Source organism: Theropithecus gelada, chromosome 12 (genome assembly GCF_003255815.1).
Source record: "Theropithecus gelada isolate Dixy chromosome 12, Tgel_1.0, whole genome shotgun sequence".
Taxonomy (NCBI): domain Eukaryota; kingdom Metazoa; phylum Chordata; class Mammalia; order Primates; family Cercopithecidae; genus Theropithecus; species Theropithecus gelada.
Window position 1 is genome coordinate 106,501,875 of NC_037680.1, and position 17,628 is coordinate 106,519,502.

The 17,628-nt window shown below is 37.0% G+C and overlaps 1 protein-coding gene across 23 annotated transcripts in view; it reads right to left on the minus strand.

Moving 5' to 3' along the window:
- Positions 1-17,628, minus strand: part of TRIP12 (thyroid hormone receptor interactor 12) — a 155,050-nt gene that overhangs the window by 78,138 nt on the left and 59,284 nt on the right. For 15 of the 23 annotated variants that reach the window (XM_025403991.1, XM_025403976.1, XM_025403987.1 and 12 more), the window contains 2 exons: positions 14,266-14,391; positions 12,633-13,435 (listed from right to left, as the gene is read on the minus strand). The exons of 1 other annotated variant lie outside the window; for it this stretch is intronic. In XM_025403991.1, coding sequence (XP_025259776.1) covers positions 12,633-13,435; positions 14,266-14,391 — 929 coding nt within the window. The remainder of the gene's footprint in view (positions 1-12,632; positions 13,436-14,265; positions 14,392-17,628) is intronic. 7 more of the 23 variants (XM_025404000.1, XM_025403999.1, XM_025403997.1 and 4 more) reach the window with 2 other exon arrangements.

Sequence of the window (17,628 nt, forward strand, 5' to 3'; positions counted from 1 at the left end):
TTTTGGTTGAATATCCACCACTAATCCCAAAATTCAGACCATAAGTCATTATTAGCATTTTTAGTCTAGAGCAGGTGTTGACAAACAGCAGCCTGTGGGACAAATTTGACTGGCAAACTGAGCCTCTCAAGCTATGAATGGTTTATACATTCCAGAGTCATAATAAGTGAAGAAGAATATGTGGCAAAGATTGTATGTGGTCAGCAAGGCCTAAAATAGTTACTATATGGCCATTTGAAGGAAATGGTTACTGACCCAGACTTTGAGGGGAAAAAAAAAAAAAACCACCTAAGAATTCACCCAGATTTCAAAAACTAGTTAAAACTCTCCAGAACAAAATAAATAAAACCTCTTTATATTGTAAAAGAATATAGTATACAAATTAATATCTTAAACAAGGGTAGGTATCAAAAAAATTGCTACCAGTAATTTACATTTACAGGCATAGCAGGGCATGACTCTGATAGATCTTTAAAACACAAATGCCTGGCCGGGTGCAGCGGCTCACATCTGTAAGCCCAGCAGTTCAGAATGCAGAGGCAGGAGGACTGCTGGAGGCCGGGAGTTTCAGACCAGCCTGGGCAGCATAGTTTCTACAAAAAACTAAGAAAAAAAGAAAAAAAATTAGCTGGGTGTGGTCACACAAGCCTATAGTCCCAGCTGCTCAGAAAGCGGAGGAAGAAGGATTGCTTGAGCAGTGAGTTTGATCACACCACTGCGTTCCAGCCTGGGTGACATATCCAGACCCTGTCTCTTTTTTTTCTTTTTTTTTTAAAAAAGGTGGTTATTGTCTTGAGATGGAATTTACTCATGGAAAGATGCTGTGGACATCACTGAAATGACTAGAAAGGATTTAAAATATACATAAACTTAGTGATAAAGCAACAGCAGCAGCAGGGTTGGAAAAAAATTGACTCCAATTCTCAAAGAAGTTCTACTATAGATAAACTGCTATCAAACAGCATCCCATGCTCTATTGAAATCTTTCGTGGAAGCAGAAGTCAATCAACGATACAAACTTCATTGTTTTGAAACTGCCACAATCACACCAACTTTCAGCAACCACCACCCTGGTCAGTCAGCATCTATCAACACTGAGACAAGACCATCCACCAGCAAAAAGATTATGACTCGCTAAGACTCGGATGATCATTAGCAATTTTTAGCAATAAAGCATTTTTAACTAAGCCATGTACATTTTTTTTTTGACATAATGCTATTGCATGCTTACTAGATTCCAGTATAGTGTAAGTACAACTTTTATGTGCATTGGGAAACAAAAAAATTCATGGAACTCACTTTACTGTGATTTTAATTTTATTGTGATGGCTGGGAACAGAGTGCATAACATCTCCAAGGTATGCCCATGTAACTATATTAACGGTTACTTTGGTAAAAATAAATTCAAAAAATGAAAAGTAATCTATGAGGTTATAAAAAGGAATCACAGACTTTTATTTTAAAATAACTCAGTAATAATAATACAGATTTTGCAGATGAGATAAATCCCAAATGCAATTTTTAAAGCAAATTTTTATTTCCTAGTCAATGCACAGCCATTTCATGCACTGATTTGTCAATATGAATTACAAATATTGGAACTGCCCAAAGATATTCATCTAAGCATTATTTATAATAAGGAGAAACTAGAAAGGAGCTAGATGCCCAATAATAGGGAATAGTTAAATAAAACAGTATGGTAATTAAAATTGCAAGAAAACAGTTATTATTTAATGAGGATGTGAACACTTTGGCACTTTTACACGGCTGGTGGGAATTAAATTCATATATTTCTGAGTGCAATTTCAAAATATATGTCAATATCTAAAAAGAATATAACCAGTGACTTTACAAGGAAATAGTTGTGTAAATTACAAAGCTATAATTAATTAGGGTACACCCATATCTAGCCATCACAAATGATGTAATTTATAGTTATTTGAAAGGAAACCAGTATACTACAAAGTGTTTAGACAAATAATGCACTTTTGTTTCTCCACAACTATTACCTTGTTCTGTCATTCCGAAGATGAAATTTAATGTACATCAAATGTATATTTTAGAGAGCCTGGCACATAACAGGCACTTAAAAAGTAATGCCTACTGTCATGTACAGCGAGATCATACTTTTGCATATGCCTAGCGAAGTGTCTCCCTTCTGGGTAAAGACAGAAGATTTAACACACATGCACTCACTTCTGTCTCCACATGAAATGCCACTAATACAGCATTAAAACAATCTGAGACATAAATCTACAAGGATGAGAAGAATGGAGGACACTATCATTGCAATACAATTTTAGGAGATGAAAACCAGAAATGCCAGGCTAAATGCACTGGGAAGTCCAGAAAACTGAAAGAAGAAAGCTGAGATTAACTACCAATTAAACTGACACCAGAGAAGCCCAAAAAGGCTCAGGATCTGATGATGCCAGATACCTCTAGGGCAGCATTGGGATTAAAACTGAAGATTGGCTGATAGGTTGCTTACAAGGCATCAGATCCCCAGATCCCTTCCCACACTTGTACAGCTGGGTAACCATTCCTCTCCTGGTTCCAGCAAAAAACAAGACCTTTATTCTTTAGGAAGTGTTGCGGGAAGTCAGGGACCCCGAACGGAGGGACCAGCTGAAGCCATGCCAGAAGAACATAAATTGTGAAGATTTCATGGACACTTATCACTTCCCCAATCAATACCCTTGTGATTTCCTATGCCTGTCTTTACTTTAATCTCTTAATCCCATCATTTCGAAAGCTGAGGAGGATGTTTGTCGCCTCAGGACCTTGTGGTGATTGCGTTAACTGCACAAATTGTTTGTAGAGCATGTGTGTTTGAACAATATGAAATCTGGGCACCTTGAAAAAAGAACAGGATAACAGCTGTGTTCAGGGAACAAGGGAGATAAGACTTTAAACTCTGACTGCCGGTGAGCCGGATGGAACAGAGCCATATTTCTCTTCTTTCAAAAGGAAATAGGAGAAATATCGCTGAATTCTTTTTCTCAGCAAGGAACATCCCTGAGAAAGAGAATGCGCCCTGAGGGTAGGTCTATAAACGGCCCCTTTGGAGGTCGCAGCGGAAGCCGAAAGGATGAAATAAGCCCTGGTCTCCTGTAGTGCTCCCAGGCTTATTAGGACGAGGAAATTCCGGCCTAATAAATTTTGGTCAGACAGGTTGGCGGTTCTCAAACCATGTCTCCTGATAAGACGTTATCAATGACAACACGTGTCCGAAACTTCATCAGCAATTTTAATTTTGCCCCATCCTGTGGTCCTGTGATCTTGCCCTGCCTCCACTTGCTTTGTGGTATTTTATTACCTTGTGAAGCATGTGATCTCTGTGACCCACACCCTATTCATACACTCTGTCCCCTTTTGAAAATCGCTAATAAAAACTTGCTGGTTTTATTTCTCGGGGAGTATCACGGAACTTGCCGACATGTGATGTCTCCCCTGGACGCCCAGCTTTAAAATTTCTCTCTTTTGTACTCTTTCCCTTTATTTCTCAAACCAGCCGAGACGCTGAGGGAAACAGAAAAGAACCCACGTTAACTACTGGGGGCGGGTTCCCCAATAGGAAGTATAGAATATAGAAATCCTTGACTAAAGTACACAGTACAAATAGGTACACTATACCAAAAATAAGAGGGAGAGAAGGGAATCGAGTACAGACATACTGTCTGACAATATACATTATCCTGCCTCCGTCTGAGGCCTCTTCTCCCACTCAGCCCCCAGAACTCAGGAACTTAAGGTTTCACCTTAAGGCAGGAGTTTGAAACAATCTTCTCTGTGGAATTTTACCAGCTAAAGGAAAAAAGATCTAAAAATAATGATAAGAGGAAGTTTACAACAAAATGACCCAACCAATCACTAAACAATGAATCTCGGTCAAACCTCGCTTATGTACTCAGAGCTTACAAAAGAGACTTTTGGTCTCGAATTATACTTGAGTATGAGGAGACAACCAGGAATTACCAGAATTACCAGAATATGAGGAAAGTTCCTAGCATGAAAGACAAAAACCAATCCAAAATTCAGGCCCCAGACACACACAAAAAATACTTGAGATCACACAGGCAAAGAAAACTCACCATTAATGTCATCAAAAAAGAAATGCAATCATAAACCAAACACATGATTCTATACACAGGGAAATGAAAACAAAATCACCTCTTGGAAATAAAAGATGGCAAACATGGAGAAAAAAAGCAATTCAAGAGAAAAGTTGGAAGATGAAGTAGAAATCTACCAGAAACAGAACAAAAAAGGAAAGCAATGTCAAACAGTAAGATCAAGACCATTTAAGAGGACAAGCAGTCAATAGAAAATCAAGAAAGAGAAAAGAAACAAGTACAGGGTAACCAACAGTCCCAGTTTGCCTAGGACTATCCTGGTTTTAGAGCTGTAAGTCCTGAGTCTTCAGAATGCCCCAGATCCAGAGAAAGAAAAAACCAGCTGGTCACTCTATCAAGGAATAAATCAGAAATAGGAACAGTGCCAATATTGAAAGATGGAAGACACTATGTAATTCTTCAGAATTCTGAAGGAAAGTAATTCCCAACCCAGAACTCTATATTCGCCAATCTGTCAAGTAAGTATCCAGGTGGTATGATACGTTTTCAGACATCTAAATTTTGAAAAAATAAATTTTAAATTATTAAAATCTCATAAATACCTTTCCTTAGATTCAAGAAGAAATATTCCACCAAAATAAGAAACCAAGAAAGATGACATGAAATCTAGAAAAGGGAAACTAAAAAGACTGAAGCAAATCCCAAGGCTAAAGCAGTATAACCAGGCGCAATGAACAACCATCCAGAGGCCTCACTTCTTCAGGAAGATGAAGCAAATGCATGTAGACAGCTTGAGAAAAGATGATGACAATTAGTAAGGAGGGTGGAGTTTGAGTAAGTTCATGGGAAAGTGCGGAAAACACAAAAAGGAATTTAAAATTCAGGAAAAGCAAAAATGTGTGAGAAAGGAAATGTTCCTACATGGCTCAGTGTAAGTGATATTTAGATGTTGATGATACAATAAACCCTGCGTGCTGATCATCACTGGGAAGACGGTAAGTACATAACAGTATGTGTTCAGTAGGTGAACGGGGTGGGGTAAGGTTAGAATGCAAAATCTTCATTTTCCACAAGGGGAACACAACAGGGATCAAAGAGTTGGGGGTGGGGGAGAAGAATCAACAAAGAGACATATAAAAGCACATAATCTAGACATTAAAACATCAAAATAATCAGCTATAGAAAAGTGCACAGTGGCAGAAAAACTGCTTTAAAAAAAAATAAATAATAGATCTGGCCAGGCATAGTGGCTCATGCCTATAATCCAAGCACTTTGGGAGGCCTAGATAGGAGGACTGCTTGAGTCCAGGAGTTTGAGACGAGCCTAAGCAACATAGCGAGACTTCATCTCTACAAGAAAAAATCTTTTTTAAAAAATTAGCCGGGTATGGTGGCATGTGCCTGTGGTCCCAGCTATCGGGGGTGCTGAGGTGGGAAGACTGCTTGAATCTTTCGAGATCAAGGCTGCAGTAAGCTATGATTATCTTCTTGAAGAAGAAAAAAAAATATCTTATATAACTCTTTCACTTTACACTGCAAATAAGTGGTGATAAATATAAAGTGAAAAATTTTGGCATGATACACACCAAAAAAAAAGGTAGCCCTTGGTGAATGAAATTAAAAGTGATTTTATATTTTTCTTCTTTGTATATTTTGATACTTTCTGGATTATTTTTAACTAACGTATCAGAATCAGAGTGTCAAAACCATTCCAGAATACAGGTAAGAACATAAAGGGCAATTACTAATGTAAGCTGAGTAAAACATAATTTGGCTAATTTAATTCTTATTTTGACCTTGTATACAAATATATAACATGATCATTTATAATTTTCAAACAACATAATACGAAGCAAAGCCTTCTTAACAAAGAAGTCAGTGCTGTATTTACCATTAAATGATCTCTTTTTTAAATCTGGCAACTTCTTTTTAAAGTTTTTTTAAAGCCTCAAAAACACTAGGATTATTTGTTATTAATTTTTCAAAGCAGTCACATATTGGAACTTGTAACTTTTAAGTTGCTAAATTACTTTAATAGCTGCCTTGTAAGATGGAAAACTGACACTCAAAACCCTTTTCCTTTTAAGCTCCCTGCCCAACTCTTCACGTATCTAACTTAAATTCGTCTCTCCTGCTCAACTCATTCTTATTTCCTCCCTCCATGCGCAAAGCACTATGTCTTCCTCATCTAATCAGAATCTCCTTTCTAGAATTTGGCTTTTGCCTGGTTCTTCTCTAGGTCTGATAAAAACCACAAGCTATATGCAAGTCATCAGGAGAATATGAAACTCAAGACAAAAGTAAGCTGTTAACTCCTGCTATGTTATTAATAATGTGCACATGACGCCCACTTTAAATAACAGAGAGTAAAGTAGATCTTCAATAGAAACATCAGTCTGGAAATAGAAGTTTTTCTATAAACAGGTTCCATAATTACTCAGATTTTGATCACCAATTGTATCCTGTAATTCTATACCATCATCATCTACTCACTTTGAAATTATTGCAAAATTTTTTTAAAAATCATTAAAAATTGTTACATAACATTCTTCTTTCTGGGGTACTCTGGAGACTTTTACCTTTGTCTCAGAGCTGTTTTGATGAGATACAGCCGGCAAGCAGCAACGCTTCAGGAAGTCTATCACTAAAGTAGTGGTTTCACTAGATCTTCTGCCAGCTCTAGTGCCCTCGCCGGGAACTTGTTCATTGGCCTACCAACAATTGACTAAGCAGCACAATAACAAGGTCTTCCTGTTTAAGCTTCCTCACTAAATGTATTATATCATTTCCTGAGTGTATTCCATGAACCACTGCTGGTTCCCAAATAATAGTTGGTCAAATTAATTTGCAAATTATTGGGTTAAGAAGTTACTGCAAGTCTTCCCACAGCTTACAATATATTCCTGCTTATCTAGAATCTCCTTGAATAATACTTGAACATGGGGAACGGTTCTTCCACAAAGCATCTTAAAAATACTGTTGTTCCTACAATTTTTAAACCATTTCCTTTACTATGAAGCTCTCCTACTGACCAATTATGACTTAGAATAACTCTTTACCTGAGGAAACACATCACATTCAAACTAATAGGTTCAATTCTTAAAAACTGGAAGAAAACAAAGGATATCCAAAATAAAATAAAATAACCTACCCAATATGAAATTTCTCACAATGGTCTACTCTATTTTTAATATAATTTTTAGATTTTTATTCTACTAAGATTTGTATTAATCAGAAGCCCATCTCTCAACTTCCATCTACCCACTGAATCTAATTCTGGCCTCTGGATTAATGTTAAAACAAAAAACCCTGATACATACAAAAGCCCTTTAAATATGTGACCTGGCCGGGCGAGGCAGCCAGATCACCTGAGGTCAGGAGGTCAAGACCAGCCTGGCCAATATGGCAAAACCCCGTCTCTACTATAAATACAAAAATTAGCCAGGTGTGGTGGCAGGCACCTGTGAATCCCAGTTACGTGGAAGGCTGAGACACGAGAATCACTTGAACCCAGGAGGGGGAGGTTGCAGTGAGACTAGATCACACCACTGCACTCCAGACTTGGGCGACAAGAATGAGACTCCAACTCAAAAAAATGAAATAAATACGTACATACATGACCATAACTCGTACTTCAACATTACATGGTACATTACAACATGTTGCTGCATTCTATGGCACTTTAGATTTTCAAAGTTGTTTTCACATATAATCTTTCATTTATGCTTCGCAAGGAGGAATCTTATTATTTTGCAAATAAGATTAGGAATAAGGTTGGCATCATAACTACAGCTGAATGATTTGCCCAACCTCACAATGAGGAGATAATATTTTTTAAAGCAATGTACATGCATTAATATTGGCATTTTTGTTTTCATTTATGTTGATGTATCCATTTATACAGGTTAAATTTTTCTTTATATATAAAATTATGCAATTTTATTTGTATATATATTCCTAGTTTTGACTTTCTTTTATAAATTTAAGGGGTACAAGTGCAGTTTCGTTATATGGATATATTGCTTACTGGCAAAGTCTGGGCTTTTGGTATTAACCATCATCCAAATAATGTATATTACAGCCATGAGGTAATTTCTCATCCTTCATCTCCTTCCCAGTCTATGGCCACGTGAACACATTATTTAGTTCCAACTTACAAATGACAACATGTGGTATTTGATTTTCAGGAGATAAAAAAACTCTAAGTCTGGTGTTCCAAATGTAACAGCTACCTTAAAATTGACCAATGGCCAGGACTTACTGATCCCCCATTCTCAAAATGCTTTGAGTATGTTTTCTGCCTTAAGATATTCACTTTCAGTTGTACACCCTAAATTTTGTGATGCATCCTGTGCACTAAGCACTATGCTAAGTCTTCTAATGTTTTCATTTATTCCTCAAATAGCTATTATGCCCATTTTACAAAGAAAAAGTTACAAACTTTCCCACAGTTACCAGCTGAAAAAATGGCAGAACTAAGATTTGAATCCGACATTTTTGGCTCTACTCCTCAAAATACCATTACTTGAAACCCAGAGACAGTCATAAAATACCACATTTTGCCCCTATATCCTTAAGAAACGTTACCTGCCAATTAATTCTACTGTAAACTCTTTCCTGAAGTGACACATTTAATCATGCCTAAAATGCACAATGCCTTGTTTTGACTTCAAGAAACCTTCCCAGACTGAGCTTGCCCGATCTGTTCGCCCCTATGCATTCTCTTCTCAAGGCCAATTTTTGGGATCAAATGGCCTGGGTTTTAACTCGGCTTTATCATTTCTTAGTTCTGTGACCCTAGACAGGTAACTTGACTAATGATCCAGAGTTTCCTCACCTGTAAGCTGGGAATAAAAATACCGGCCACACAAAGGCTGGGGGCAGTGGCTCATGCCTGTAATCCCAGCATTCTGGGAAGCCGCGGGGGGTGGATCACTTGAGGTCAGGCATTCAAGACCAGCCTGGTCAACATGGTGAAACCCCATCTCCATACTAAAAACACAAAAAGTTAGCTGGGCGTGGTGGCACATGCCTATAATCCCAGTTACTTGGGAGCCTGAGATAGGAGAATCACTTGAACCCAGCAGGCAGAAATTGCAGTAAGCTGAGATTGTGCCACTGCATTCCAGCCTGGGCAACACAGGAAGACTCCATCTTAAAACAAACAAACAAACAAAAACAAAAAACAACAACTTGCTACACAAGACCGATGAGGAACAAATAAGATGACTCACGTAAGGTATTCAGAACAACTGTCAGGCACTTAAAAGCACAGTAAATATATGCTACTTTGTTTTGAAATGTTTTCATTTATTTGAAACCAGCAAATACATAGCGAATGATATGGTATAATCCTTGGGTTCACACAGTATTCACCTCTAAATTTAATCAATACTACCAATGAACGACCAAATAAAATTTCACTTCCTCTAGAGTCTTAGTTATCTCCAAATGGCCCAATTATGTTACAACAGTAAAACACAGAAACATGGGTTAAGAAAAGAAAAAGAAAATGCTTCATTCAAGGTCATACATACCCCCATCTTCAAATCCTAACTCTGCCAAGTATGAGGTATACTACTCAGAGAAGTTACTTCATCTCCTCGGAATGCATTTCCTTGATAACTATCCTAGGCTGGGCATGGTGGCTCATGCCTGTAATCCCAGCACTTTGGAAGGCTGAGGTGGGCAGATCACCTGAGGTCAGGAGTTCGAGACCTGCCTGGTCAATATGGCGAAACCCTGTCTCTACTAAAAATACAAAACTTAGCCAAACACGGTGGCACGCGCCTGTAATCTCAGCTACTTGGGAGGCTGAGGCACGAGAATTGCTTGAACCTGGGAGGCAGAGGTTGCAGTGAGCCAACTGCAAGACTCTGTCTATGGGAAAAAAAATTTAAAAAGTATCCTGAAGTACCATTTTTTTTTTGAAAAGAAAATGTAGCTGCATATGTAAAATACCTGGCACTTATTTTATGCTAAACAAACGCTGGTTCCATTCTCTTGTTTCAACAGCTTAGGCTACGATGAGAGATCAGAACTGGGATAGTGGCAGTGAAAATGGAAAAGTGATATAATAGTGACAATAGAACACACAGATACTGTGAAAGTAAATGAAATAATGGTGAAATGAGTTTTAAAATACTAAATTAGTTTGTGACTATGTGCTGAGCAGGCTTAATGGAATTATCTGGATTGGTTTTTATCAAACCAGCAGCATAATGACACTGAGTTGGGTTTTCTTTTAAAAATCATGTTAACAGACTATATAAAGAAAAGAAAGCTGATCTCAACAAAGGACCAAGGCCATGACACTCAAGTACAATCTGCTATTGCCTGGCCCTAGAACCCTCCTACATATAAGAGCTTTAAGAGATGAGTTCCTCAAGTGAGGCACACTGGAAGGCAGAAGGAGGAGTGAATCCTAAACAGCTTGCTATAAACTCAACCTGGCCCACTGGCTATGAATATTACATAGCTACTACAATGGACAGACTGACAGACACAAAACACAGGGAGGAAAGGCAGTATAAAAGCTGACATAAATACCTCCAATTATCGATAAAGCCTTGGAAGGACAAATAGTTGGTTGTCCTTTTAACTTGGACCTTTTTTTCTTTCTCACTTCGAGATACTGATCTAGCCTATCTTAATCCTTTAAACTTAAAACATTTTATATAGATGTACTGCATATTTAAAATACCAAAACAGAACAAAGTTCAATCTAAAAGATGTTACTTCACAATAACCTATCATACAGGTTAAACATAAAATTTTTTATATAGTACCTACTATTAATAGTATTCTTGTCATTTTAGTTAATGTGTGAATCAATCAAAAGTAGTTTTACATTGCAGTGTTAAATTAAACAGAGCTAACAGCTCCAATTCAATATTAAGTTAGGCTGATTCAATATGAGCTATACTTTGACAAGAATGCTAGTAAACACTATATATAATCCTCTTAAGCCAAGAAAACATTATAGTCCTACCCAAATGTAGATCTAAAATCAATCAGAGAAGAACAGATGCTTAAAAGCAAGCTTCCTAATTAGGTATTATGAAAATTAAATACTTTTAAAAATTGTAGATAAGTGCTTTATTATCCTATTTGTCCTCTATAGATTTCTCGAATAGAAATAAGGAAAAAAGGCTGGGCACAGTGGCTCACGCCTATAATCCCAACACTTTGGGAGGCCGGGGCAGGTGGATCACTTGAGGTCAGGAGTTCGAGACCAGCCTGGCCAACATGGTGAAATTCCTTCTCTACAAAAATTAGCTGGGTGTGGTGGCGCACACTTGTAATCCCAGCTACTCAGGAGACTGAGACAGGAGAATTGCTTGAACCCAGGAGACGGAGGTTGCAATAAGCCAAGATCGTACCACTACTCCATACTGGGCAACAGAGCGAGACTCTGTCTCAAAGGGAAAAAAAAAAAAAAGAAGGAAAGAAAAGAAAAACACTAGCATTCCCCAGATGAGCAGTTGGCTCCCTGAAGAAGTCTTTTGGTAAAGAGAGAGGGAGAAGAGTTCCTGGATATCTCCAAAACTGACTCATGAAGGAAAGCACATAACTCTATGTTTCTTCCACCTACTTGGTTTCTTTGCTTGAATGTATTCTCAAAACACAAATTCTTTCTACTCCACTGTAAACTTTCAGAGAGCAATATTCTTTCTCACTCACTCAGGACACAGAGTAGTGTATATAAGAGTAGTGAAACGTAAGTATTCATCTTTAGACAAAACTCTTTAAAGACCATGAGATATTACATATGAATAAGGTTTAATTTATATTGAGGTATATTTATTATAATAACATTTCATTGTATCTACACATCAAGAATATCTAAAATAAAAAAATACATATTTGGCCAGGCATGGTAGCTCACACGTGTAATCCCAACACTTTGGGAGGTCGAGGCAAGCAGATAACTTGAGGTCAGAAGTTTGAGACCAACCTGGCCAACAAAGTGAAACCCCATCTCTACTAAAAACACAAAAATTACCCAAGCGTGATGTGCACACTTGTAATCTCAGTTACTCTGGAGGCCAAGGCAGGAGGATCGCTTGAGCCCAGGAGGTGGAAGTTGCAGTGAGCCAAGACTGCGCCACTGCACTCCAGCCTAGGCGACAGAGTGAGACTCCATCTAAAAAAGCATAGATAAATTTGATTTCCGATCATGGCAACTCATAACTAAAAACAACTCCTAACTAAATGATAATTCTGTATGTGGTATAGAAGAAAATCCAACTTTATGTCCCATCCTGATATTAGGAAATCGATGAAGTAGGAGATGCAGCGAGGACCAATAAAGATACAGACACTAAAATGTGATGGTTTCGTAATAACAGGAAGGCAGTATTCCTTACCTGTCTCCATAAAACTAAATGTAGTAACAGTTATTACATGCTGTCATGTACTTAATTATATGGACAGTAATAAATCTAAGATTATCTAAGATGGGGGGGAAAACCCTTAACTTTAAAACATAATTGCTTTTGACAAACCAAGAGAAACGTTCTTTAATTAAAGAAAAAGACCTTTTTGTAAACTTACTTGCTAATTTGGCCTGTAATCCAGAAGGTCCAGGTTTTGATGTCTCTGACTTAGAAGACCCTGGAAGAGACAGTTTTGTTTTAGGAAGGCTAACTTTAGGGCTGAAACGAGCAGCCCAATCAAATTTTGAAGAGCCACCAGTTTTACTCTGTTCCTTTTCCCTGCTACTTCTTCTGGGGCTGGGACTGGATGCTGAACGGGAACGCCTGGCCTTGTTCTGATCTTTTCCTTGTTTCACTCTGGCACCCGGTGGTACAGTGGAGGAGGCCGAGGCTACAGCAGAAGACGAGGAGGAAGTAGAGGCAGCAGAAGAAGAATCAGTGATGGTGCTACACCCAGCTTTGGCTGAGGTGGCTGATTTTGAAGCCAGCTTGGTAGGTTTGGCAGATCTCTCTTCTGCACCAGTTGATTCCGACCCGGAGCCACTCTTTACACAAGAACTCTCTGTCCTTTTTCTTTTCTGACTCCGTGAACCGCCAGTGGCCCCACTCTTTCTGGTATGAGCCTTGCTTGTTGATGGTGATTGTGCAGACTTCAGTTGTTGCTCCTGGTCTAAATGTCTCTTCTTTGACTTACTATGTGGCTTATTTGTTTCTGAGGGAGATTCAGTATGCTGAAGTGCTTTTGGTTTTTTTGCAGAGCTAGGAGAATTGGTCCTGTTGTAGTCTGGACTAGCACTGCGTTTCACTCCTCGAGAATTGTCTTTCTTAGGCACCTGCCCCGTTTTTTGTCTTTCTGAAGTATTGGCTCTGTCTGGATCCTCTGGTTGTGGAACTATCACAGCAGATGATGAACTGCAGCTTCTAAGAGGTTAGATAAGAAAACAGTTAATACCAGCCTGTCATATTCACAACTGTCATATATAATGCTTTCAAAAAATAAAGAACGAGTATGTTCCTACTAAGTCCAGTATTAAACATAGGTTTTCAGATGGTTCAAATCTGTAAAACAAAACAAAAGAACAAAACAAAGGCAGATGTGACTTTGGATAGTAAAATATCTGATTAGAAGATAAGGGTGTTCTTTAGCCCAAAGATTACTGACACTAACACTCCTAATCACAAAACAAGAGTTAAGATTACAAGAAAAACAACACTTAATTGTTCAGTACCAGAGGAAGCCAGAATATTGATGCCTTATTCACAAACAAAACTGCTTTGTCAAAGCTTAGAAGAAATAAGCATTAACATACATACTTTCAAAATGAAGGTTAAGAGGTTTTTATACTGTAGTACTATCAAATCTTCAGTTAACATTGCTTTCCAAAGACTCTTACCAATTAGATCTTAAGAATCACTGACCTAAACCTAAATTATGGCTCTGACAATAAAAACTTAAAAAAAAAAATTAAAAATAAAAAGAAATAAAATATGGCCATAAAGGTTTGTTAAGTAAAGGGGGAATCTTATATCCAAACAAAAATATCATTTTATCATTGACAAACTCATTGTCTAGGGTATACTGCACTAATCACTGCAAAGGTGATAAACTGTCAATCCTAAAAGTTACTCTTAGAGAATAATGAAAATATGTATCATAACGTTTTAGAATAACCTCAAGTTTTTAATATTACGCAATGATTCGAATGCAAATAATTCTGCCTTGAAAATGTATAAGCAATATGAAGATTTACCTTTTAGAAAGGTGTCCCCTTGACAGTTCAGAAGTAGTATTAGACTGCACTTTGGCTGCCTTAGAATTAGATTTTCTACTCTCAGGAGGGCTATATCCCTTATGTTTTGCCTGCCCTAAATGTGACCTGTCAGCAGAAAATCAAAACAGAAATCTATCAGGAAACTGAGATGCAAATACAATACTGAAAGTGAAATATTTTTATATATTTTTTAAAGCTTCCCACAATTCATTGTTGACCCTACCCTTTTTCCAAATATTTAAATTTTAATTATTACTCTACCAAATAATCTGGCAAAAAGAAGTTGCCTCTTAGAACCAACCCCCCTCCCCAATACCGAAGAGTTTATTATCACCAGTAGTCATAATTGCACAGAGTTGTTATGGTTGCTTAAGCAGTAACACATTTTTCAGCAATTTTAGTGCAGATATTCAAATATGCTACATTTTAACAAAAAGTAATATTTAGACTTTAGATCTAAACACTACTTTTAATACATAATGTGACTGTAACGGCTTTAAAAGCTTACGGAAAAGACAATTGATGATTCCCACACTGATACTGATTTCCAATTCGTACATTAAAATTCAGGTAAACACAGTAAATGCAGAGACAGGAAAACCAATTCTCAAACTGATTTTATACAGAAAATCATTTCAAGCACTAAACAATAAACCAACCTACATGAAATCAATATAGTGATACTTGCTAAAACTTTAAAGTACTTGTCAACAGACAGAACACAAAAAAGTCCTGGAGAAATATGGAATTTACCACAAAAGTTCCAAAAAACATTCAAATAATTCCATGATTGATATGGTACATCATATTTACAATAAATCAAATCCTTATGCCAGCACGGTTCTAAAAGCAAGTTTAAGGAACATGAAAAAACTGTTTTCAGTTAGATTATTTTTTAGACCTTGGGGAATGGTTACATGAGATTTACATAAGCAATAAAAAACAAACATACGTTTATATCCAGAAAACTGCTGTCATTCAGGTGAGATATTAATGTAATAAATGCAATTTATGTAATTCATAGCTGATGTCCACCTTCCACATAAGAGCATATACTAATGAAAATTTAGAAAAAAGTTTCATTAATACCAAATTTACTTGTTAAAAAAAGTTTAAGGCTTTTATTCCAAACACCATCTCAAAAGAACTTAGAAATGAGGCACTAAAAACATCACAAAATAATCCTAACTCAATCTTTAAGGATGCCATAAATTTCTTAAGATATCACACAAGTACAACCATCTGTTCCAAAAGAGGACCTAAGGTTTCTCTTTTCTGTGTCATCCCTTCTTCCATCTTTCCAGAATTCATGAACAGAGTCTTAAAAGAAGGTAAGAAATTAGCTTCTTAAGAAAGGAAATAGTTCCTGGATCCCTCATATCATTTTTATTTTCAAGGTTCTAATGTGAAAGTAATAGTATTTTCTAAAGACTTATTAAAATAGACTAATTTCTTAAAAAAAAATTCTAGGTGAGCCTTTCAAGTGTATTAGTCTTCACTTTTAGTAATGAAGGGACACACATATACTTCAAGAAGCATATTTTCTAAAGTTGTAGCTAAGCTGAACTTCGTAAGTTTTTTTTATACATTGTGTGTTTGTTGTTGTTGCTGTTTTATTTTTTTATTTTTTGGTGTTTCAGAAGGGGTCTTGCTCTGTCACTGAGGCTGGATCACGTGATTTTCCTGCCTCATATACATTGGGATTAATTTTAGTTTTTCCTATTCTCCCATTGCAGACTAAAATTTAGCTTAACCAATGAGTTTCTTATTAGATTTAATTTCTAAGAGTTGCTTTTGTTTTTGTTATATTTCTACCAACAGATCTCAGAGTTCAACTCTTTTTTCTTCAGAAATGAGACTATTTTTGAAAGCATTCCATAGTTATTCTAAAAAGGTATAACATTCTGTTTTTTGAGTATGGAATTTAACAGCTACAGGAAATATAAATTATGTCATTCAGGTCCTCCACATTCTTATTTTCTTAAAGATTGTTGCAGACTGCTGTTTTAATTAAAACACGTTTTCTACTTTATTTCATTTTATAATTTAAAATATACCTTGTTGCATTCCTTGATAATTAAACAACTCATTTTAAAAGAAAACTACATACATTCAAAGCTAGACAACTTTGTGAAAAATAAATGCGCAAAACAATTAAAAATTCAGATTCATTCCATTTGTCATCAGAAACTGGCCCATATGAAACTAAAGGTGAGGGCTGGGGCAGCAGCCCTCCTCTAACTCAAATAAATTGCTCTGTTGACTTGTATACAGCTTACGTCAGATCCACCTAATGATACTTCTGTGTTATTTCTCATGCCCTTACTAATACCTTCAATGAACTTAAGAACTTAGCAGGTAAACTCTCTATATTATACCACAAAAAAGTAAACAGTATCCAAATCATTTAGAAAACCAAGGCTCACAAAACTGGTTTAAATTCAACAATGCCCAGCCGGGCATGGTGGCTTACGCCTGTAATCCCAGTACTTTGGGAGGAAGAGGCGGGTGGATCATGAGGTCAGGAGTTCAAGACCAGCCTGGCCAAGACAGTGAAACTCGGTCTCTAATAAAAACAACAAAAATTAGCTGGGCATGGTGGCATGTGCCTGTAGTCTCAGCTACCTGGGAGGCTGAGGCAGAGGAATCGCTTGAACCTGGGAGGCAGAGGTTGCAGTGAGAAGCGATTGTGTCACTGCACTGCAGCCTGGGCGATAGGGCGAGACTCGTCTCAAAAAATAAAATAAAATAAAATAAAATCAACCATGCCCACACTGATCTTACCTAAAATTATTTTAAAGTGTGATATTCTCACTGAGGACTGTTTAAAAAGTATATTTTAAACATATAAAATATTGATCTTTAACTGTCCCTTCTGCCTATCTGTTTAGCCTATGGGACTTAATACATTTTCCATAAAGAAAGGTAAATATTTTCAGCTTCCTGGGCAATACTGTATGTCAAAAAAACAGGGACAGAAAATTCTCAAACAAACAAGCATGGTGGCTATACTTCAATCAAAATTTCATTTACAAAAACAGGCAGTGAGCCAGATTCGGCCCATGCGCTATAGTTTCCAACCCTGGCTAACAAGGAATAGACAACCAGATGGTACCATGAAGTGACAATATGGGGCCTCCCAAAATGAAGCTCTATTTTATTATGTCCACTTATAAATTATTAATGCTCAAAAATGCTGCAAAGTAAATCTGCATAAAATAATGATGTCCAATCTGGAATAGCCAATTAGAACATCACAGTATTCAGAGGCAAAAGAGCCTTGGATGCCTCCTTTGAGCTCATTTTACCACCTCTCTAATTTAGCAAGCCTTAATGCTCAAC